General features: G+C 43.4%; 1 protein-coding gene across 3 annotated transcripts; it reads left to right on the top strand.

Annotated features, from left to right (window-relative positions):
- The first annotated feature begins 592 nt into the window (after positions 1-592).
- LOC129383383 (uncharacterized) lies at positions 593-17,952 on the top strand. 3 transcript variants are annotated; one of them, XM_055067910.2, is made up of 7 exons: positions 594-865; positions 3,394-3,591; positions 9,259-9,329; positions 10,352-10,447; positions 14,086-14,133; positions 14,861-14,905; positions 17,758-17,952. In XM_055067910.2, the coding sequence occupies exons 2-7, from the start codon at positions 3,399-3,401 to the stop codon at positions 17,878-17,880; spliced, it is 576 nt and encodes a 191-aa protein (XP_054923885.2). In that variant the 5' UTR covers positions 594-865; positions 3,394-3,398; the 3' UTR covers positions 17,881-17,952. The 3 variants fall into 3 exon arrangements, with proteins under 3 accessions (XP_072146091.1, XP_054923885.2, XP_054923884.2); XM_055067909.2 differs by having other exon boundaries at positions 595-794; XM_072289990.1 differs by lacking the exon at positions 14,086-14,133 and having other exon boundaries at positions 593-794.
- Positions 17,953-19,371: the final 1,419 nt, after the last annotated feature.

The raw sequence follows: 19,371 nt of genomic DNA, 5'->3' as shown, positions 1-19,371 counted from the left end.
AAAAAAACAACGCACACGCACACACGTACACGTTCGTGTAACATATGTTGAGTGACATAAAATAAAAACACATAAAATCTCTTATCTCTCTTAACGCAAGGCACTCTGCGTCGGCTGTCCTCTTTTTATATAATCAGGATTTTGTGAACTTCGGGTCATGCTCTCCAGCATTTGTTATCTGTACCCAGATCTTACTGCTGCGCGTTTCAAATATTCTGAATTTCGCGTGCTATAGCTGAGTCTATACTTGGTGTTACTAAGGGGTTTCTTTTTTTTTTTTTTTTTTGAAGACAAGTTACATCTTTCTCTCGCCGTGCAGTATTGAAGGAAGACAGTGCTCACAAGAAAAGACCATAAGCTATCCCCACAAGACATTAAAAATATGTTTAAAAGAAAAAAAAAAAACATTTTCTTCTTACTCCTATATGTTTTTATGCGATGTTGCAACGGGATACATCTGCGTGCGCTTTTTGCCAGTAGAAAAAGGAAAATATTATAGCAAACTCAGCCCCTGCTTAGCGCTTCCCTCTCCTAAAAATAAAATAAAGGAAATGCGGAGATTGCGCCAGCAAGTGTTCGCTAAGCACCTTGCATTTTCACGCGGCATGGAGCGCGTTAAACAAAGAACTACTTAGCAATTTTCAGATCGCACGTAGCGTTCTCTTTCTTGCATTTGTTACGGCCTAGAAAATTGCAAGACAGGGTTTATTGAGTTGCTCGGAGAAAAAAAAAGTTGAAAAAAGAAACAAGCTATTCAACTAGAATATTGCAAGACGAGCTGGTCCCTGACGAAGGTAAGGCCGCCATATTATAGCGATCGTCTGCAACTCCACGTTCGACTATTGGAAGCTTCCTTGCGTAAAAGGTAATTCGCTTATAGGGGATGACGTAAGGCCGACTTTGGCTCCGCGGAAGTCCTTTGTCAGTTGTCTCCAGATACCGCTGATTTCAAGATCAATAGATTGACGAACACAGAGAGAAATGTTTATTTACAGGGTCGTCTTATGCACCTTTAAGTGGGACATATACTTGCGATATTGTTACACTTAGTGAGTAAAATTTCAGTGCGAGGAGAGCGAGATTGTAGAGCTACTATTCGGGACGTTCCTTGCAAATGTGGTGGCACCGGTGTATCAAAATAAATAGTGACGCGTCGTCGAATTATCGGTATACAGCGAAGCTTTTTTTGACTGTGTTTGGGAAAAAAGGTTTACTTTAACAAAAGACGAAACGAACATCTTGAGTCACAATGACGGCACAATATTACCAGGACGATAACATGACCATTGTCTTGTCGAATATATATATATATATATATATATATATATATATATATATATATATATATATATATATATATATATATATATATATATATATATATATATATATATATATGTTTGCGTGTGTGTGTGTGTGTGTGTGTGTGTGTGTGTGTGTGTGTGTGAGAGAGAGAGAGAGAGAGAAGCTTACATTATGAATCAAATAAACCTACCATGCTCACCACCCATGCGCAGTTTTCTTCTGCGTAAACAAATAACTTACTACAAAATCCCTCCACATATATTGTCGGCTCACGGGCATCTCTAAAGCACACCGATCTGGTAATGAAATGGTAAATTATGTTCACCAGATTCCTTGACTTACTTTATTTTCGTTGATTTAGCGACTCAGTATATGCCACTGTAGATTTGTTGGAAAATTCTCCATAATGGGCATGTCCCGTTGTGTACGATTCCTACACAAAACTCACCGACAATTACCGTACTTCCGAATGCGGAATTTCAGCGCAGCTCTATGCGTGTCTTAAAGCGAAGCTTTCTACGTCTCACTGATTCGTCCGTTAGCGCTGAAAACGCACTGCAGGAAAGCCAGCTTACACACCTGCATTGAACACTACAGTTTACATTCGCAGTGCCGCGCTAGCGTCGACTGGTTGGCCAGTCGTTGCCTGATAACGTTGCGGAGCGACAAGCTCGGCAAGAGTAGCGCATGCGCACAAGGTGCACTGGGAGCGCAAGCTGCGTCTGCTAGGCATGACGCCACCCCTATCGCGATTAAGTGAGCTTCCCTGCTTATCGGAGATAGCAAGTGCGCGGGAACACGGGCTCGTCTTAGGATCTGGTAAACACAATCCTAAACAAGCAATCAAATCACATATGCATAGCGTCGGCTCGCTCAGCATTGTTTGGGTTCGTTACGTGGTCGTTGGCTTTGAACTTTGATTCAGTTTGCATTGGGGGGAAAGCTTCGCGTTCAACCATCTTTCTCTACGAAAGGGATTTAGATTTTTTTTTTTTGATTTCGCGATATATTGGCTGACGCGGACAATCTCTCTCACCTTTCAAACGGAGCGAAGTGCGGCGTGACTGCCTCGGTAATCGGGAGATCCCGAGAGGCAGCGCGTGGGTGATGCGTGGGCGCGATTCACAGCAGCCGCCGCAGACAGACCTCCGCTCATGCAGCGCTTTGTTTCCCCTTATTGTATCGGCGGGCGCGCTCGCGCCGCATGTCATCGGTGAACAGACAACGGCGCGCTACTCTGGCGCCATCTCGCAACGGTCGTCGACGCAGGGCCCGTCTTGCGCGGCACTACGCTTCTCACGCTTTTCGCCATACCCTCCTCCCCCGCTTTCCGCCTCACGGTTCCACTGAACCCACCTACTCCGCTTTTCCTCCTCGCGTCTTTCATCCCCCGCTGCGCTCCGCGTTCGGGCTTTCGTCCTTCGCTGTGCTCGTTCGCTCGGTTACGCGGAGGGACGACGCCGACGCTGAACGCTGGAAAGGGCGCCTAAGGGCTGGGCTCTAAAATGGGAAGATATCATGTCGGCCCACAGATATGTAAAAATTGTACCCATCTGTTACTACAAAAGTTAATTAAAATACCACGAATTATTCGATTTATATTACTTTCTTTGATCTGCCCACTGAGTATGCACCCCGGGGGCTAAGCCCGTTCTTGGTCAATCCTCTAGAATTGGTATGTCCCGCTGTAGCGTGAGACTTACGTATACAGAAACCCCAAGTGTTGCTTGATATGAGTCGTACTTTTCAGTGCATACACCTGCCATCACCAGAGTGCACGCGTCGCCGTTAGCTGTAAAGAAATTAATTACCTGCTTCAACAAATGGATACATAAAACGAATTTACAGTAAGAGCCATTATTCATTGATATTCACTAAATCGGCCACGTATACCTAAGCAGGTTAGGCAGCTGATAGAACTATTAACCTTACTTCGTATAGCTGTCTAATGATTTGGTATTGCTATCAAAGCTTCACCTTTCGGGCGGGACTGCGACCTTTTTATTATTTTTCCATGCTGGTCCTCCATGCTGGCTTCTAATTTTCTCTCCTCCTTATGCTTGTTTCTTTTTTTTTTTTTTCGCGCAGACCTCATGGCTGTCGATGTCTCGAGACTGCCGCCGACCGTATCGTCGTGCCTCGTGCTACTCCTGCTCGGAGCAGCCCTCGGGCGAGACGGTCGAGGTCGGGACCGATATGCCCACGAACCGAGAAGGCCGCGCGAAGGGCCACCACCGAGCGAATACGGGCATGGGACGATTCAAACTCCCTATGAATGTCCGTGGTGTGAGTGCGTTGCCAACCAGATAGCCACGTTACCGAGGGGCCTCACCGACTATTTGAAGGACGCTACAGGAAGAAATTAGGTCGAGTTCGATTGAATGTTAGGCTTCTGTAGTGACAAATTCGTAATTCGTGACGAGAACGCCGCTTTTGTAATCGAGAAAATTATGAATGAACAATCGGGGTGGCGCCATCTGTTGTGGACTATGGTACCTCTCATTTGGCGTCAGCACTGGGTGATTCTCAAAAGCTAGGAGGTCACGTGGTGATTACGTCAACTCGTTCGTTTTGGCGTGGGCGGTTCAGCTTGATCAGCAATGGGACCTTCGGCGGCAATTTTCTACGCATCAGAATGATATAGTGGCACACAGAAAACAGTGGCAGGCTTCTAGACGAATAAACTATCTATGTAACTCGACCTAATATTTTCTTTTAGTGTCTGTTTAACTGAAAGAGAGGGTGAAAAGAACAAAGGGAATCGAGGGGCTTGATTTTTATGGTAATAAATGTACAAATCCAGCTCACAGAAATGGAAGAACGGTAGCCCTTGTTAGTAGTTCAGTAGCTCAGTAGCTTTTACTTCGACTTACTTTTACTTACTTACTTACTTACTTACTTACTTACTTACTTACTTACTTACTTTACTTACGTTGCTTACTTACTTACTTACTTACTTACTTACTTACTTACTTTACTTACGTTGCTTACTTACTTACTTACTTACTTACTTACTTACTTACTTACTTACTTACTTACTTACTTTACTTACGTTGCTTACTTTTACTTACTTTGCTTACTTACTTTTACTTACCTTACATTAGTTACTTACTTGCTTTACTTACTTATTACTTTATTTTACTTTGCGTACGTACTTATTTTATGCTACTTTACTTACTTACTCTACTTTGCTTTACTTACACTTGATTTACTTTACTTATTTTACTTTGTTATAAGGGGATACTATGCTTAAACACAAGGGCAACCCGCGTGTCCTGTCCATTCCTACTTCTGCTGTCCTGTGTTTATAGCACAGTACCGCCCTTATTGCAAGATGAGCTTCCACCGTCTAGCCCAACTTTCCATTCTACTGCTTTACTTACTTTACTTGCTTTGACTTACTTACTTTACGTTACTTTTACTTGCTTACTTTGCATACGTATTTTATTTACTTTACATTACTTTACTTTACTCTAAATACTTTGCTTTACTTACTTTACTTACTTACTTAATTACTTACCTAATTATTTTATTTGCTTACCTTACTTTATTTTACTTTACTTACTTACTTACTCTGCTTTACTCACTTACCTTTAATTTACCTGCTTTACTTACTTTGTAATAACGAGACACTGCGCTATAAACACAAAGACAACACGCGCGTCCTGTCAACTTCTACTTCTGTTGTCCTTGTGTTTATAGCGCAGTACTCCTCTTACTACAAGATGAACTGGCCGTTCTTTACTTATGTTTACTTACTTTTACTTACTTTATTTGCTTTACATTACTTACTTAGCTGCTTATTTTATTTTATTTTTATTTTTTATGTTTTTATACATACTGCAGCCTCAATGAAGCTATTGCAGGAGTGGGATGAACAACAAACATACAAACATTTATAAACAAGCTTGCGTGCATTGTTTCAGTGGTAGTGAACGGATGTTGCCCGGTAATGAATTCCAGACTTTGATTGTTGACGGAAAAAAACTGTATTTAAAGGAGTCAGTGCGGGCAAAAAAAGGTTCAGGTATTTAGGGTGTGGTGACTTCTCGTAGATGAGGGGTTGGAAAAAGTCAGAAAGTTGTCCAGAGAGGAGAGAAGAGGAGAATTGATTAACGGGTGAAGGAATTTCAGGCATGCAAGTTTGCGACGCTCTGCAAGAGGAGTGAGACCAAGTAGGGGAAGAGAGTGAGACGGCGAAAAGTCCTTGTCATATCTCCTGCAACCAAAACTCACTGCCTTTTTTTTTTGCACTGATTCTAGTTTTTTGACGTCACAGTGTGTGTATGGGTTCCATACAACGCAGCCATATTCGAGGACGGGGCGAATGAGGGTTTTATATCTTAGAAGTTTAGTTTCTTGAAGAGCAAGACGCAGCTTACGATGTAAGTAACCAAGTCTTTTAAGGGCCTTGTTACAGGTGACATCAATGTGTTTCGACCATGACAAATCGTGCGTTAGTAGGATACCTAAATATTTGAATTCGAGCACTCTATTTAATGTGATATTATTAAAGGCATATGCAAAGAAGGAACGTCGTGTAAAGGACATGGAGACAGTTTGGGAAAATTTGATATTCATTTGCCATGATTTGGACCAGTTGTAAAATAATTGTTAAGGACAACAAGATCAGTACTAGATTTAATTGTACGATATAAAACGCAATCGTCTACAAAAAGGCGCATTTTAACTGAGGTGTGCAGGGGAGAGGTCATAAATATAAATCAGGAATAAAAGAGGACCCATGGTACTGAGCCTCGGGGAACCTCTGATAAAACAGGCCTCAAAGGTGAGTTAGTAGAGTTGAAACGTACATATTGTGAGCGCTGGGAAAGAAAGTCCAACATCCAGCCAATCAAAGATGCATATTTAGTATAGCAAAAAGCTTGTGCATAAGTCTAGGGTGTGAGACAGTGTCGAAGGCTTTTATAAAGTCTATAAAAATAGCGTCAATCCGGTCACCTAACTCTAAAGAGCTGCTGATGTCGTGAACGAATTCTGTCAGCTGTGTTCTAGGGCTGAGGCCACGTCTATATAACCATACTGGAAAGTACATAACATTTTTTAATTTAAAGAAATTCCTAAATATTTAAAGATAATGTGTTCGAGTAATTTCCATGAATGTGCTGTTAAGGAGATGGGCCTATAGTTAGATAACAATTGAATGTTACCTGACTTAAATAAGGGGAGAGTTGAAAAAAGTTTCCGTGAGGGAGGAAGGGTGGCGGTTGAGAGAGATTTTCTAAAGATAATTGTCAGATATCTGCTGCACCAACGAGACTATCGAACGAGAAAAACAGTCGGGTACCGTCAGGACTACACGACTTCTTGGTGTATAAGTTTAGGATTAAGTTAAGTACACCCTCAGGAAGCAGTGATACATGGTCGATTGGAGGGTATGGTTCAGGATCAAGAACAGGAATTACAGAATTATCAGTTGTAAAGACAGAGCGGAAGTAGGTGCTAAACGGAGAAGCTATTGTCTGCGAATCAGAAACTGAAACATTGTTAATTATTAACCCGTCCGAGGATGACCCAGTTGGTAGGGTAGCTTTCCAAAACTCACGGGAATTAGTCTTCATTAATTTGGCCAAGATTGCCCTGTAATAAAATTATTTTGCAGCAACCATTTTAAAACAAAGTTCGTTTTAGCGCTCTGGAACAGCATGAGTTTTGTTGAGACGCCAAAGCGTTTTGATCGACGCAATCTGCACGACGAGATAAATGCAAAAGGTCCGTAGTCATCCAAAGAATTTCAGTATTTGTTTTCCTTGTTTTTGAAGGAATGAAAAGGTTGATGCACTTACTGACAAGATTTTCGAAGAAACTTGTCAAGTTATTAGCATCACTGGTGGTGCTTATAGGTTCAAACTCATCAAAATAATCGCATAGGGCGTCTGTTACTGCCAAATCACCAGTGCGGTGAAAGTCAGAAAATGTGCAGTAGATAGAGTGCGTTTTAGGCACGATGCCTGGAACTGAATTTAACATAGCATTGTGGTGAGATATTCCATCAATAACATCGCATTCATAACGGGCATTAAATAGATGTAGTAAGAAAAACAAGCTCAAGGACTGAAGTTTGCCGACGGAAATCCTGAACGATCTGGTGCAGGCCACAGGACAATGAAATGTGGGCCAACTCCCGCCCGATGGCACTTCGTGTCCGCTCACTTTCATAGGAGACCAATGAATGCCAAAAGCATTAAAATCACCCATGCAGAGCTCTGCAATGCGATAGCGCATGGGCGCAGTCACGTGGTTTTATTTCATAGTGCGCGGGCTTCCTTGAAACGCCGAAAAAAATTGCAACGCAGCGTGTACGTCGCCACAAAAAATTGGGAAGTGCCAAGAATCGCTGGAAGTGTCAAGCGTGTACAGATACCAGTGTCGCCGCATCTTTTCTCGAGAGACGTCTCTGGACTAAGTGTCGATCGTGTCCAACTTTGGCAGCATAGTCAGCCTTGACATTGCCACGTATTCTGTGGTGGGCTGGTAACCACTACAGCACAACGCTGTGATGCAGTTCGCCGGCTTTATTGCATAGGCGTATGACGTCCATGATGCATTGCTCCTGCGGGTATGGTGACTTCAGCGACGGCAGGGTCACTCTTGAGTCGGTGAAGATGGCCCAAGATTCATCTGTATGGTATATGATGTAACTAAGACTGCCCACAGTGCAGCTATAGTTCAGTGGCTGTAGTTGAAATGCGGCGACTGAGAGTGGCAGAGATGGTAACATTCGCGGACTGGATCCACACACCAATGGCAGATAACGCAAGCGTAACGGAGCCATCTGTGTCACTCTAGCACACTCTAGCAATGATCCGTGTAGCTGATTTTAGTATGCCCTAGAGCGAAATATGTCAGCGCTGGACCGGGAGTGCTTCTCGTGCTCTTGAACCCAGGTAGGGTTCGTACCCCAGTACTGATGTCTGAAGCAAGCGGATGACCCGGTACGCTGGCGGCAAAGCGCATATGTACTCGTAGAATATGTACTCCTGCTGCAGAAGCCCTGGAACCGATAGGGGCCTGCTTTCTGCAAGGGTTCCTATACTTGATGTGTTTTTTTGGTAGGGCGAGGCACACCCTCAGAACTTTTGCTTGCGTACCAGTGAGTGCTTTTCTGTTGGTTTGGGAAAAGCTCGGTAGCACAGGATGGCTGTATCAAAGAAATTTGAACCTTCACAGAGAGCCGTAAATACATGCGTAGCAGAGCATTTATGGAGCAGCCCCTCGTGTTGCTTGATGGCATATGGAAGATGCTCGCGTATGATCTAAGTTTCTTTTCTTTTAGTATTGGAATACGGGGTGTCCACTTCATTAGTCTGTCGACTGTCAAGTCCAGAAACTTGTTACTGCGACAATATTGAACGACGCGTGCCTTGGAGCTTACGAGGACTCATTGCCTTTGAAGTGACGTTTTGTGGAGAAGCTTTTGAACAGGTGACAGAGTCAAATGAACGTCGAACTCGTTGTGGCGTAGCCTAAAGTCAAAGTGAACAACTTCTCCCTGCATGGTAACAAAAAGCTTCTTTCATGGAGAACAATCACAAAATGCAACGTCGCAGGCAGGGACTCCCTCTCCTATATTCAGCCCGTTTGAATTTCTTGTAACGTTTCTGAAACAAGTTTAACTTTTAATCGTGAGATAACTGCCGATAACATGACATGGCACTAGTTATCTTGCGCATCCAGATCACGGTAATGAGGCTTACTCCAAGGACACAACCTGTCCCCGATTCTGGACGACGACAAGCATACCTGTCACTGTCGATACTTTGGCTCTATGCTGAGGTTTTTCTTCTTGGCTCGTGGTTTCCCTGTGTGTTTCCTACCTACGTTTTCAATCTCATCTCTTCAAAGTACGTTATGAAGCTTATGCACGAGGTAAAAACAGTAACATGACTGTTTCTTTTTTTCTGTTTTATGTGTTTGCTTTTTTTTCTGCAGTCACTGAGGCGTTGAGCTACTGCTCGAATGAACGACTGGATAAGCGGCGGTTTGAACCCATCATGGAGAGAGTAGGTACAACAAGATCTCTATCACTTACAGTAATCATCACCGAATCGGGTGAAATTGAAGTCGCAATTTTTTAGTGCACTACTAAATGCTCGAGAACATGCCTCGTGAGCATGCACTTCTACGTTAAAATTACTAGGAGGAGATCTTGAAGAAAAGTCGTAACAAATTCTTGGAGAGAAGTTTGTTAGGCAGTTACCAGGTAGGGACATTGCCGTGTAGCAATGGGAGGCGTCCAATTTCACGCGATAAACATCAATTAGAAAAAAATTAATTGTTAACATTTCTCAATTGTTTGCTCTATGGTTGCAAGTTGTTGATGCAGAAATGAAATGCGCCAGAGCGCAATGCACGAGCTTTCGCGGTAAACATTGTGAATCGGCATTATTTACTAAAAAGAAATGTCTAAACTGTGCTGCGAAATGAATGGTTGTTCCAGTTGGTTTTCAAAAGCGTGTTAATATGAATTGCGGAATACTGTCACTGGAGCAGCAATGCATTTCACTGCCCACTTTAGAATCGTACTTCTTTAAAACAGTTCAAGGCAGATAGCGTTTAGTAAAACGTAAGGCTTAAAATTTTGAGAAAATCTGACGTTTCATAATAAATTGGTGATTATCGTGCGTCTTCTAATGTACGCCGCTGCTATGAAGCTTGGTCAGTACAGATAATGTCATTTTAGTTCGAATCTCACTTTTTAAGGATAAACTGAAACTGTACAGCCGCAGGAAAACGCGATCCATTTTCATTTTTTCAGCGTTCTGATCCAATAAGTAGGCGTCCCTAGTTTCATATTTTTTATGTTTTGTGAACACTAATTTAGCGTTCAAATTGTGAAATAAGGGAACGTCAATTTAGAGTTAATTTAATATCGTACGTTAAACAGAAACCTCAAAAGTGACACATACTTGACTTTCTACATATACCAGTAAGAACTTAACAACAAAGGTCGCATATAAGACGGAGCATTGCATTCTCATATACTTACTTGTTCTTCGTTCTCACTGTCCTGCCACGTGACCAGATGGACAATGCCAGTTATTCCAGGGAGCTCCTTCTCTGCATGACCCAAAGATCTGTTGAAGCACCGGATGGAATCTTCTGCACAGACAGAGAGTCCGTAAGTGACGGCAGGGTTTATTTAGTTCTCGGTATGCCTATAAATAAGCGCCTCTATAGTGATACTGGCACCAAGTAGCAGCACAGCAGACGGCCAAGCTATCCAGAGCGAGTTCCAAAGCATCGCAATAATCAGACCCTGCGTAATCACTTTGGGCACCATTGATGTCATGAAACAGACACCGCCGGCAAAATGAAACCACAGCTGACTTGAATAAGAGTTGTCATAATGAATTAGTCAAGGCACTTTGAGGCTTGCAAGCACTCTTTCTACGGTATAGACGTTTAGCCCCCCCCCCCTCCTACCAAAAAAAAATATCCGAAGTAAGAAATACTGGATGGATGGATGGAAAAACTTTATTGTGGTCCATTAGGCCGCGCTAGTTTCTTAGCTTGAAGCGGGTCGCTCCCATGTTGGGACCGAAAGACCAAGCATTCCGGCCGCTTCGCGGGCCCGTTGGGCTGTTCATAGCTGTTTTTCGAATGTGAGACAGCGTAGAGCTTCGTCCCACCGCTCTTCAGTGTTGTCCTTGTCGCTGCTTAAGGCGGAGCTACGCCAGAGCATATGACTCAGGTCTTAGGTGTAGTTACATTTATCGCATGTTGTAGGTGCAGAGAACTCCGGATAGATCTTGTTGATTAGGAGCTGGTTCGAATAGCTTCTTCTTTGCAAGAGCCTTAGCGTAATGAATGGACTGAGATCTATTTAGTTTACTCGGTGGAGGGGGGAAGACCCAGAGTCCTAAGTAGAAGTGCTTGGTTAGCTTGTAGTACGTGAGGAGGGGGTCCCTGCAATCTGGAGCCTCAGCGTCTTCTTGCCTTGTGGCTGCACCGTTGGCAAGTCCTCGTCCAGCATTGTGGGCAGATTCGTTGAGGTCCGCGGGAGCACCGGTGATTCCTCCCACATGAGCAGGAAACCAGACGATCGTGTGGGGTTTGACGACCTTTCCGTCGAGAATGGCCAGGGCCTGTCTGGAGATGACTCCTTTGGCAAATGCTCCGACGGCTGCCCTATAATAGCTGTGGATGCTGGATCTCTTTGCGTATAAAAGTACCAGTGCGATGGCCACCTGTTCTGCAATTTCTGGTTGTGCAGTGTGCGTGGAAGCGCAGTTGACGACTTCACCTTTGCCGTTCAGAATGAACCGCTGTGAAGGCTCATCCATTTGACATGAAAGCCGCGTCGACGAACGAGCATTCTTCAGCCTGATTTTGTGCTTTTTCCAGTAGGGCTTTGGCTCTGGCTTGCCTTCTGCCCACATTATGAATGGGGCGAACATTCCTTGGAACAGGCATGAGTGTGATATTCTTCCGCAGATCTCTGGGGACTTCTCTATGGTCATTATGTGGTGCTGTAATTGGTATATACCAATCCGTTTGAAGATGTGTCTTCCTGATCGCGTGATGGAGAGTCTAATGAATTGGGCTCTTTCTTGTGTCTCGGCTACTTCCCCCAGTGTATTGCGCAGCCCTAGTTGCATCATTCTTTCAGTTTCTGTGCACATGGGTAGCCCAAGAGCTATCTTGATTACCTTCCTTAACAATGCATTGGTCTCTTTCTAATCTGTGCCAATCGTGCATGGCTGCTACGTAGGCGAAGTGACATAGCACAAAGGCGTGAGCTAGTCTGACGACGTATTAGATGACTATGCCTTTAAGCGGTATAATAACGCAGGAGTAGGCACAAGCGGTCTAGATTGTCACGGAGCTCTCTTAGGAAGCACAACACCGATCAAAAAGAATAGCATTCTGCATCATGGCAGCAGGTGGCAACACAATTAAAGTATGCACGTCATATGTGCTTGGGATAGTTGTAGATTAGTGTACGCAAGCGGCTTTCGTTTCCTTTGGGAAAGCAATCCCGCTTGGCTCCCAGAAAAACTCAAGCAGTCTTTGGGATCTTGGGCGTGCAGGCTGCTTGCGTCTGCCCGCCAAAAATTTCTGACAGCAGCGGAAAGTTGAACTTTTCAGAAGACGTAAGTTAGCAGCGAGGCAGTATAGTTATTTATCCCTGGATACAAGAATCACCGTTTAACAGGTCATACTCGCCACAAGCCTCTTGAATTTCGCCAGAATAACGGACTGTGACTGGCGAAGATGGTCGTGACGTCAATTAAGGTATCACCGAGGTGCCTGATTCGACTACAGCGCCAAATGACCTGCGCTAACTGTAGGTCGGGCAATGGAAGACACAACATATTTTGTCGTTGAATTAGAAATTATAAATAGCTTGTAGCTTGCCGCTGTTGTGTCCGCGCTCTAATTAGTGAATAGTGAACGTCGCTGTATTCGTTAGGCAGCTATGGCGCTTTGCGCCAGGGAACAGCGACATACTAAAATAAACATTGCAAATGCCGATTGCTGCTATCTTTCGCGCAAGCTGCGCGGGAGGCTTTATTTACGCCGCTTCCGGTGGATTTTCTTTAATATCCAATTACTGCGCTGGGACTCGCCCAACCAGGAAAGTTTTTTTCAGGAATTGCATAATACTGGGACAGCTTTACGAAGAAACGCGAATTTTCCAACTGCGAAACAACTTCTGTTTCTCTCTAAGGGCATGTTTACAAACATACAAAAACATCATACATTGAATGACAGGAAGTTAGAACTCACTTAACAAGTAGACGTATACGCCGCATAATATAGTAAATTTTTGGAATAAATACGATTGGGACTAATTGCACAATACATTTTATAACCTGAAAAGAATACAAACAAAAGCTACGCATGTAGAAAATATTAACACTGGTGTTAGGTTTAGGAAACGTGAAGCCGAATTCTTTTACCACTAGCGCTGGCAATTTCTAAATGTTACCAGGTTCAAGAAACACTGCGCTCAAGTGGCCGAATTACCCGTAACGCAGTGCCATGGCCTATGGAAGAACAGGGCCTTCAAAGGCAGTAAGAAGCCACAAAACTCCAACCAAGACAGGAGTTGGTCTCTTGAAATGCCGAAACTTGAGACAAATAATAGTGGCGGAACCTTAAGACCAACGATAGACCCAACCTTTCCCCAAAGAGACATGTCTTCATCAGAGCGAGGAGAGATCCTACTGATAAACCACGTCCTCTTCTTATCTTCATATCGAAACGTTCGCTCCAAGTTGAGGCCAAGCATTCGATAAGGCGACAGCCCAATGTTTCGACATGAAGGGGACATGCCTTCACCAGGCGGGTACAGGTCTTTTTGAAGAAGGCATGTACCTCCGTCGAAACGCTGTCCTATGTCAAACTGTTGGCTTCAGCTAGAACCCAATGTTTCGACCAAGTGACGTCTTCGCCAGAGGGACCTGTCTTCATCCTGACGAAGATGAACCTTCCTACCTTTGGACAAGGGGACAGGTTCGATTCCCGACAAGGGGTCTTTTGTCTTCGCCCGGAGGACCTAGCTTCGCCTTGACAAGACTAATATCGTATTATCCGTATGCTAGCTCCAGGATAGGAGCTAGCATGCGGATAATACGGACAGGCCTTCATTCTTTCGGCCTTTCTAGATTCTACAAGAGACGCGGCATCCATGAAGCTTCATTAACCAAAAAAGACACTTGGCTGTGTGAATAATTGTTCTTAATTCTATTATCCATTGATGGTCGTCTTTACCCTTTGCGTCCGTCCCTTTACTGTAATTTCATTTCGCAGCTGTGGATCTTGATGTCTTGTGTAGAAGCCGGCCTCGCCAAGCACAGCGTAAGTGATCGGTATTTTATACCTATATTACATTCTCATTTCGTTTACATGGTTGTCCGCCTACTTGCCTGTGATACCTACCGCAATACTTGTGTCAATCACTTCAAAAATAATCCATTCATTCATTTTATTCGTTCGGTTTGACGTCTCAGAGTTGTTCTTGGGTTATGAGACGCCGCTGAGCGACCCTGAAACAACCCTGAGATTTTTGACGTGCACCTAGTTACCACGGTAAAAACTGCCCCGTATCAAACAGGTACGGATGGCGGAATGCCGTTTCAAAACGTATACCCTCAGAAACCTTCATTGTCGACGTGTAATCGAGAACACGATTAGGTGCCACCAGGAAGTTCAAACGGGAACGCCTCTTTTCAGGCAAAACGCGGGGAGCGCCGTGTGATTCTTCGCCTCAATCTTTGCTTCACTAACTGAAATTAGGGTTATGTATCTGCGACGAGGAGTTGGTCATGATTCGTTACCCGCATCAGCAATCGCTTTCTGCGTGGGCAGTATTCAAAAGCACACCCTTCGAGGTTACCTTCCGTTACTCTAAGGGAACCGTCAACGAGTCGTGCGGTGTGACCACACCACCTATTGAGGAAAGCTAAAGGTCCATTCGAATCACGCGTGGTTCACTGCACTACGTGCGCCAGTTTGCTGTGGCTGCGCCTGTTCATTGCCCATCAAATTTCTGCACTGACGTTTGCTCGTATGCGCCTTTTCGCAGGGGGCTCCGCAAGAAGAAACCAGACCACTTCTCAATGAAATAAGGGTGAGTTCGTTAAAATCGTTAAGTTCGTTAAGGCGTTAAAATCGAAGATTTCCGAGGGACCCCTTTGTGCTCAAGTGTTACTCGGTCGCAGATAAAATGCCTTTGTGTGATCTACCAAGCGTTGTTTAAATAGGAGCCCCAGATCCACACATGGCCGTTCACTGAGACCGCTGAATTATTCGTGCTCAAACTTCGCGCAGAGATGGCATGTTGCAGGAGATTTCGTTTAATACCAAGTTTGATAGCGTTGCAGTAGAATCTCGTTGAACGGAACATCATGGAGTCGGGGGAATATGTTCCGGTTAACAGGAGTTTAGTTTACTGAGAAAGATGGGTAGGCCTACGGCACTGCATGTTTTGCACTGTCTTAACACTGTCTTAACACTGTTGCACTGTCTTAACACTGTTGACAAAGTGTGCCATAACCTTCTAATGTTTAAGCTGCGTCGAATTAACATTGATCCCAGACTGCTAGCATGGCTTGAGTGCTTTCTTTCTAACCGTTCACAGTTTGTCTTTGCTAATGACTGAACATCTCAACCGAGCAGAGTACAGTCCGGCGTACCTCAAGGGTCGGTACTTGGTCCCCTCCTTTTTTTAATTTACATAAATGATCTACCCTCTTGTGTTTCCTCTAACATTCACTTATTCGCCGATGATTGCGTAATCTTCAGGGAAATAATATGTGACACTGACATATCTTCTCTTCAATCCGACCTTAACGCTATTTCTACTTGGTGCCAATCATGGTCAATGGAATTAAATATTAAAAAATGTAAATTTATGCGCGTGTCCAGAACTTCTAACCAGCTTCCTTCTTACTACGTTAATAATCTCCCCTTAGACCCTGTTTCCTCCTACAAATATCTTGGTGTCCATATTACTAGAAACCTCTCGTGGTCCATGCACGCTTCTTACGTAATTAAAAATGCTAACCGCATGCTGGGATACCTAAAACGCAATTTCACTAAGGCACCGTCTTCCCTAAAATTAATGTTATACAAGTCACTAGTCCGCTCAAAACTAGAGTACGCCGGAGCAGTTTGGGATCCCTTTCAGAAAAACCTGATTCACTCTTTAGAAATGGTACAAAATAACTCTGCTCGTTTCGTTTTTTCTAATTATAACCGAACTGCCAGCACTTCTGTAATGAAATTAAACCTTGATTTGCCATCTTTAGCCTCTCGCCGTAAAGGCCTTAGACTTTCACTTTTTCATAAGATATTTCATTATCCTTCACTTCGCGACGAACTTATCTCCCCTCCTCAATACATTTCATCAAGGTTAGATCACAATAACAAAGTTGGAATTTCATTATGCCAAACCAATGTCATGTCTCAATCATTCCTTCCGCGTACATCTGCCGAGTGGAATCGCCTACCAGCCTCAACCGCTACTATTGTTGACCATCAGCACTTCACGGCAGTATTAGATAACATTGTATAAACAGGAGAATTTCATTTGTGTTTTTGTACTACCAATTGTATCACTGTTTTTGTTTTGTATTACCGGAACACTGTTTTACTGCACTGCATGCACCGTATTTAATTTTATTGACCAGCACTCCAGGAACACTCAAATAACATTGTATAACCGAGAACCATCTATTTCTGTACTATTAACTATTTTGCTGCACTGTACTTTTTTCTTTTTTTCGTATTTGATGTAACCACTCCCCTCTTTAATGCCTCTGGCCCTGAGGGTACACGAAATAAATAAATAAATAAATAAATGGAGAAGTGACTGTAGCCCCTATTTTGTCCCTTGGTTGGGGCATGGTCGGCGAGTTCTGGATTCACTAGGATTTGCACGTTTTTGATTCGTGGTGATACAAGTCAGGTGTCAAAGCAAAACTATCGCTCTGATTGCTCGACTCGGTGGCTGAATTATTGCGAGGTCGTGCTGGTGGAGTCCGTTTTATCCAACGTGACATCCACGAATAATGTGGTGGCGCCATCTGTCTGCGGACGATAAAATCAATCTGCCAATGAGGGCTGCGATAGGCGCTTGTTGCTTCGTCATGTCGAAACTGTATGTTATAGCGAAAAAAAGCATTACAGTAAAAACAAATACTCTTGAAGACACGTACGTACGTTTGTGAAGTTCTAAGAGAAATGTAATAAAGACTTACCCGGATAACGTTTCTCGAAATCAGTTTCGCGCTAAAGCGCCCAGCTTTGTCAACCGTAAGAAAATACTATCAATTTTCAGGCTAACCTAAATAATTTTGATAGCCGTTACGAACCTGTTTCGGTTTCATATCCCGGAAGGTGTATTTGTCATGACGTCATTACACAGAGAGTGGGATCATGGGAACAGAGCATCGTGACGTTTCGGCACTCCCTTCAGCTCGGTTGTCTGCAACGCTGGGAGGCCCTTTGTAGCAGCATGCCAAGCAGCCTCACGAGCCTGAGTGAAAGCCACAACGCCACTGTATTCTACGTCCTGATATGAAACAGATACCTCCAGAAAAAGAAAACAAAATGAAAGCCATGTTTGCAGAAATGTACTATAGCTATAACTAATTACTGAGAGCACTCTGTGAACTTCTGGTGCAGAAAAAAGAAAATAAAAGTAATCTTTGCAGAAATGTACTACAGCTATAACTAATCTCTGTGAACTTCTGTTTTAATTTTTGGCTAGAAGGCTTGGTTGGAGCTTCATTAACGAAAAAAAAACGATGAAAGGGCGATGCCCCTTGCCTCATATCAAGGTCCTTGTGGTGTTTAGGTAGGCCCGAGGGCGGGCTTCCAACCAGGGTCACCCGATGCAGTAGCCCCACACCAGATGCAAATCTGTCGGGGTGCACCCGTTGGGGGGTTCTATCACATGGCATTCTTGTCTCGTTTCAGAGATGCTTGCAGGCCATTCATCAAGAGAAAATGAATATGCGAGGAAGCAAGAGAAGGGCGCACCATCGCTACGTCCCGCGACTTCGCCGACCGTATTCATTCGCTCTGAAGAAAGAACGATAAGGAAACGCCGCATTACAAAAATACACGTGAAAATAAACGACATGCATCAATAGGGTCTCTTTCGGCTAAGTACTTGGTCTCGTCGATATTTGTTCGCTTTTTCTTTCTACTAAAAAACTGATTAATGAAGAAAAACGAAATAGTTTTTAGATATGATATATAATAGCAATAATCAATGATATATAATAGTAATAATCAATCAATCAATTAATGAAAGGTGTTCATTAAAGTGCCCAGGAACAACATCGAGGGTCTTGGTGCTGGCTATCTCGGTAAAACGATGCAAGCTCACACACACATACACACGCGCGCACACATTGAAAAAAATAATAATAATAATTTCACTAATACAGATTTTGACAGAGCATAAAATGTGTACACGAAGACAATACAAAGCAAAAGGGGAGAAACAGAAGAAAGGTTTACAGAATGATGGAACACATTACATATATGAGAGTTTTTGTTCAGTTATTGAAATACCTCTGCAACTCGTTTCAGGAAAATATTGTAACGTAAATATTGTAAATACTCTAATATTGTAACATTGAAAATTTTGTAAAATACTGTAACAAATTGTTTATTCCTAGGACCTCTCAGGAATGGAACCACCTTCCCGGCGCAGTTGTCGCAATCAAGGACAACTCAAAGTTTCGTTCGGCCTTATCAGACATCATCACTCCCGGATACTATAACTAATCAAATTTGCTGTAATGACTAACCATTTCTTGCTGCTTTGTTTATTTACTTGTGTATGTTTTTTACCCCCTCCCCTTTGTAACACTTCGGTCTTGAGGGTACAATAAAACAAGTAAATAAAATTAGGCATAAAGATATCCAGGTACTCTGAACGGGCGTTACATGTCGCCTGCACTCTAGATAGAGGGTCATAAAAATCTGAAGGCTGAATGGCGCGCTGTTCCCCTGTGCGTTTCTGCGGAATGTAAAAGCACACATTAGAAAGCAAGTGCGAGAAGCAGATTTTTCCATGTATTAATTTGTGGAGAAAAATAGGATCCGATTTATTACGTCAACAGGTGAGAGTAGGTAACTTGAGTGTCTGTTTTAGCTCTATGGTGATGGAAGGCTTTTGACAGAATCGATGTTTAAATATGGATGTGAACCTTTTTTCCACATTTCAGAGAAGTTCACGATTTGACCTACAAGTGCCGCCCCAAACTATGGAGGCGTACTCAAGAACTGGAAGGCGTATGCTCTTATATAAAGTTACAAATGGCCCGGGTTGTTTGAAGTGGCTCGTCACCCGACATACTGTGCCTAGCGTTCGAAGTTCCCGTTGCCTCGTACGTTGAGCGTGGGGCGAGAAACTCGGAGAGCTATAGAAGTACACTCCGAGTTCCTTCGTTCCCTGAGCTCTTGGCAGGAGAACGTCTTTAACGCTATAGCGAAATAAAGTCCTGTTAGTTTCTCGCGTAAAGCTTACAACTTTCATTTTTGATGCATTTATAACCAGCTTGTTTTCGGTGCACCAGG

The sequence above is a fragment of the Dermacentor andersoni genome, chromosome 8 (assembly GCF_023375885.2).
Source record: "Dermacentor andersoni chromosome 8, qqDerAnde1_hic_scaffold, whole genome shotgun sequence".
In the NCBI taxonomy this organism is placed as follows: Eukaryota; Metazoa; Arthropoda; class Arachnida; order Ixodida; family Ixodidae; genus Dermacentor; species Dermacentor andersoni.
Note: the sequence above shows the minus strand (reverse complement) of the source record. Positions and strands in the feature narration are given on the sequence as shown.